This window comes from Apis dorsata, unplaced genomic scaffold, assembly GCF_000469605.1.
Source record: "Apis dorsata unplaced genomic scaffold, Apis dorsata 1.3 scaffold_132, whole genome shotgun sequence".
In the NCBI taxonomy this organism is placed as follows: Eukaryota; Metazoa; Arthropoda; class Insecta; order Hymenoptera; family Apidae; genus Apis; species Apis dorsata.
Window position 1 is genome coordinate 223,062 of NW_006263425.1, and position 2,165 is coordinate 225,226.

The window sequence follows — 2,165 nt, forward strand, 5'->3', positions numbered from 1 at the left end:
AGAAATTTTTCAGAATCTCGTTAAATCAATATCTGCTTTTCATTGGAAATGGAAAAAAAAAAAAAAAAAGAAAAAAAAAAAAAAGAAATTTTTCAGAATCTCGTTAAATCAATATCTGCTTTTCATTGGAAATGGAAAAAAAAAAAAAAAAAGAAAAAAAAGAAACGAAAAATGAAAATATATTCTTCGAGATTATTTTTATTATATTTTTCTCGGTGCATAGAATATGAATGTTAATAAAGAAACGAAAAGAAATTTGACTATTTTAAAATTTTTATAAAATATTTTTACAATCTAATATCGAATGATCTCTAATTTAATTAATTTTTAATATTTTTAATTGTGTGTTAAAAATCTAATAAATTAATTCCATTTAATATATAATTTCAATTTAATCAACGATAATCAACAATTTCTGCCAAGTATCAATTTTTCGAATATATCGATATTTCTCAACATTCTCAAAAAATATCTTTACCACTAAACCAGTCAATGAAAACTCATAATTGGATCAAGATCAGCTGGCATTGGCTGTTAATGGCCCAACAAGTGTTCCTTTGAGGAATTTCTGCTTGTCATCGTCAAACGTATACAAACGGTGTCGCGTTTGAAATTGATAAATCGTGAAAAGACAAGTTTAAAGCGAATTTTTAGTCGACACACGTGTATCTGGCAAACGTTCAAATCCGATTATCTCAAAAACGAGAAACCTGGAAACCTAGTTTTGCGAGGGTGAATCACCTTGCTCGCTATTCTGTCTTGAGAGAATATTATCTTGATCCATGCCATTCGCACGATCCATAAATATTCTTTTTCGAATACTTCAATTAGTAATAAATAAATTAGAATAAACGATAAAAACGATTTATTTTTCTTGTATCTTCGAAAAATTAAAAAGAAAAATGTATATTTTGATCAATAAATAACAAAGTAAATATTAATAAAAATATCTATATAATAATTGATTTTAAATTTTAATGCGCGTACAAAACAAAAAATGATTTTAGAATTTTTTTAATTTATCTAATTTATATTACTATTAAGGAATTTTTTTCTTTCTTTTTTTTTTTTTTTCACGTTTTTCTTTGAATTATAATTAAATTGAATTTCCAGGTAAATGGCTGTGTTCTGCAAGGGCGATGCCACTTGAACGCATCTGCCTTAATTAAAGGAATGGCTGGCACGTGTTTCAAAATCATCGTTTTACGGTAATTATGCACATATATGCGTTTTTTTTGTATTTTTTTATTTTACGTTCATTTTAGAAAAAAAAAAAATAAATAAAAGTATAATATTAAATTGAATTTCAATCCTCTCTTACACATTTCAATTTCAACATATGCTTAATAATTATTAATTCTCACTTACCTTTTCCTAGAAGAAAATTTGGCTGTAATAAAATTTATTTAGAAACAATAACAAGTTTAAAAATGTATTATATAATGATATAAATTGATAAAATTAATTGTGTGATTCGGTTCAACAGGAGATCTGCTGCCCTTAATGACATCGCTGTCAAGCCCATTGTTCAATTTCCCCCGACATTAGACGATGTAAGTTCAATATTTCACAAATATGATGCAATAATAAATATTCCAATTATCGAGAAAATTTCTTTTCTTAAAAAAAGAAAAAAAAAAGAAAAAAAATTGTAGATTATTTTTACATCTTGAACACGAAATTTTTAATTCTTTTTTCTTTTTTTTTTGTAAAATTTAATCAAAATATTCTTCTTTATGTAATAATAATAATTATTTTTTTTTTTTTTGTAAAATTTACGAAATATATAAATACGTATTCTATTCTATCTTCCTTACCCTGCACCCATTCTATTTTCACTTCTCTTTACCTAATTCAAACTTAAATTCATAATTCAATAAACCTCAACCGATATTTCTGTCTCACCAACTACTTTTGTGTTTATTTTGGCTACCAAAATCAATCCTACCAAGAATGTCTCACGAATATATTATTACTCTGCATATATCGATATTAAAATTTCAAAAATTCCTTCACGAAACAGAGTAAGATATATTATCTGCCATTTCTATTATTATTTTTCTTTTCACAGTCTGATATGTTCAACCAGTACAAAGGAGTTCGCAATATACCAGTAAAAAAGGTAAAAATTTAATTGAACGAGAATATTCGAAGGAAGAAAAAAA

At 25.2% G+C, this 2,165-nt stretch overlaps 1 protein-coding gene and 1 long non-coding RNA gene across 2 annotated transcripts in view; one reads left to right on the forward strand and one right to left on the reverse strand.

Annotated features, from left to right (window-relative positions):
- LOC102676641 overlaps nt 1-2,165 on the forward strand; it is a 67,858-nt gene that overhangs the window by 62,600 nt on the left and 3,093 nt on the right. Inside the window, exons 22-24 of the mRNA XM_006612986.2 lie at nt 1,114-1,208; nt 1,487-1,553; nt 2,072-2,122. Of these exons, the coding sequence (XP_006613049.2) occupies nt 1,114-1,208; nt 1,487-1,553; nt 2,072-2,122 (213 nt within the window). The remainder of the gene's footprint in view (nt 1-1,113; nt 1,209-1,486; nt 1,554-2,071; nt 2,123-2,165) is intronic.
- LOC116185225 overlaps nt 1,391-2,165 on the reverse strand; it is a 14,784-nt gene continuing 14,009 nt past the window's right edge. Inside the window, exon 4 of the long non-coding RNA XR_004150029.1 lies at nt 1,391-1,619. This is a non-coding gene — a long non-coding RNA (uncharacterized LOC116185225). The remainder of the gene's footprint in view (nt 1,620-2,165) is intronic.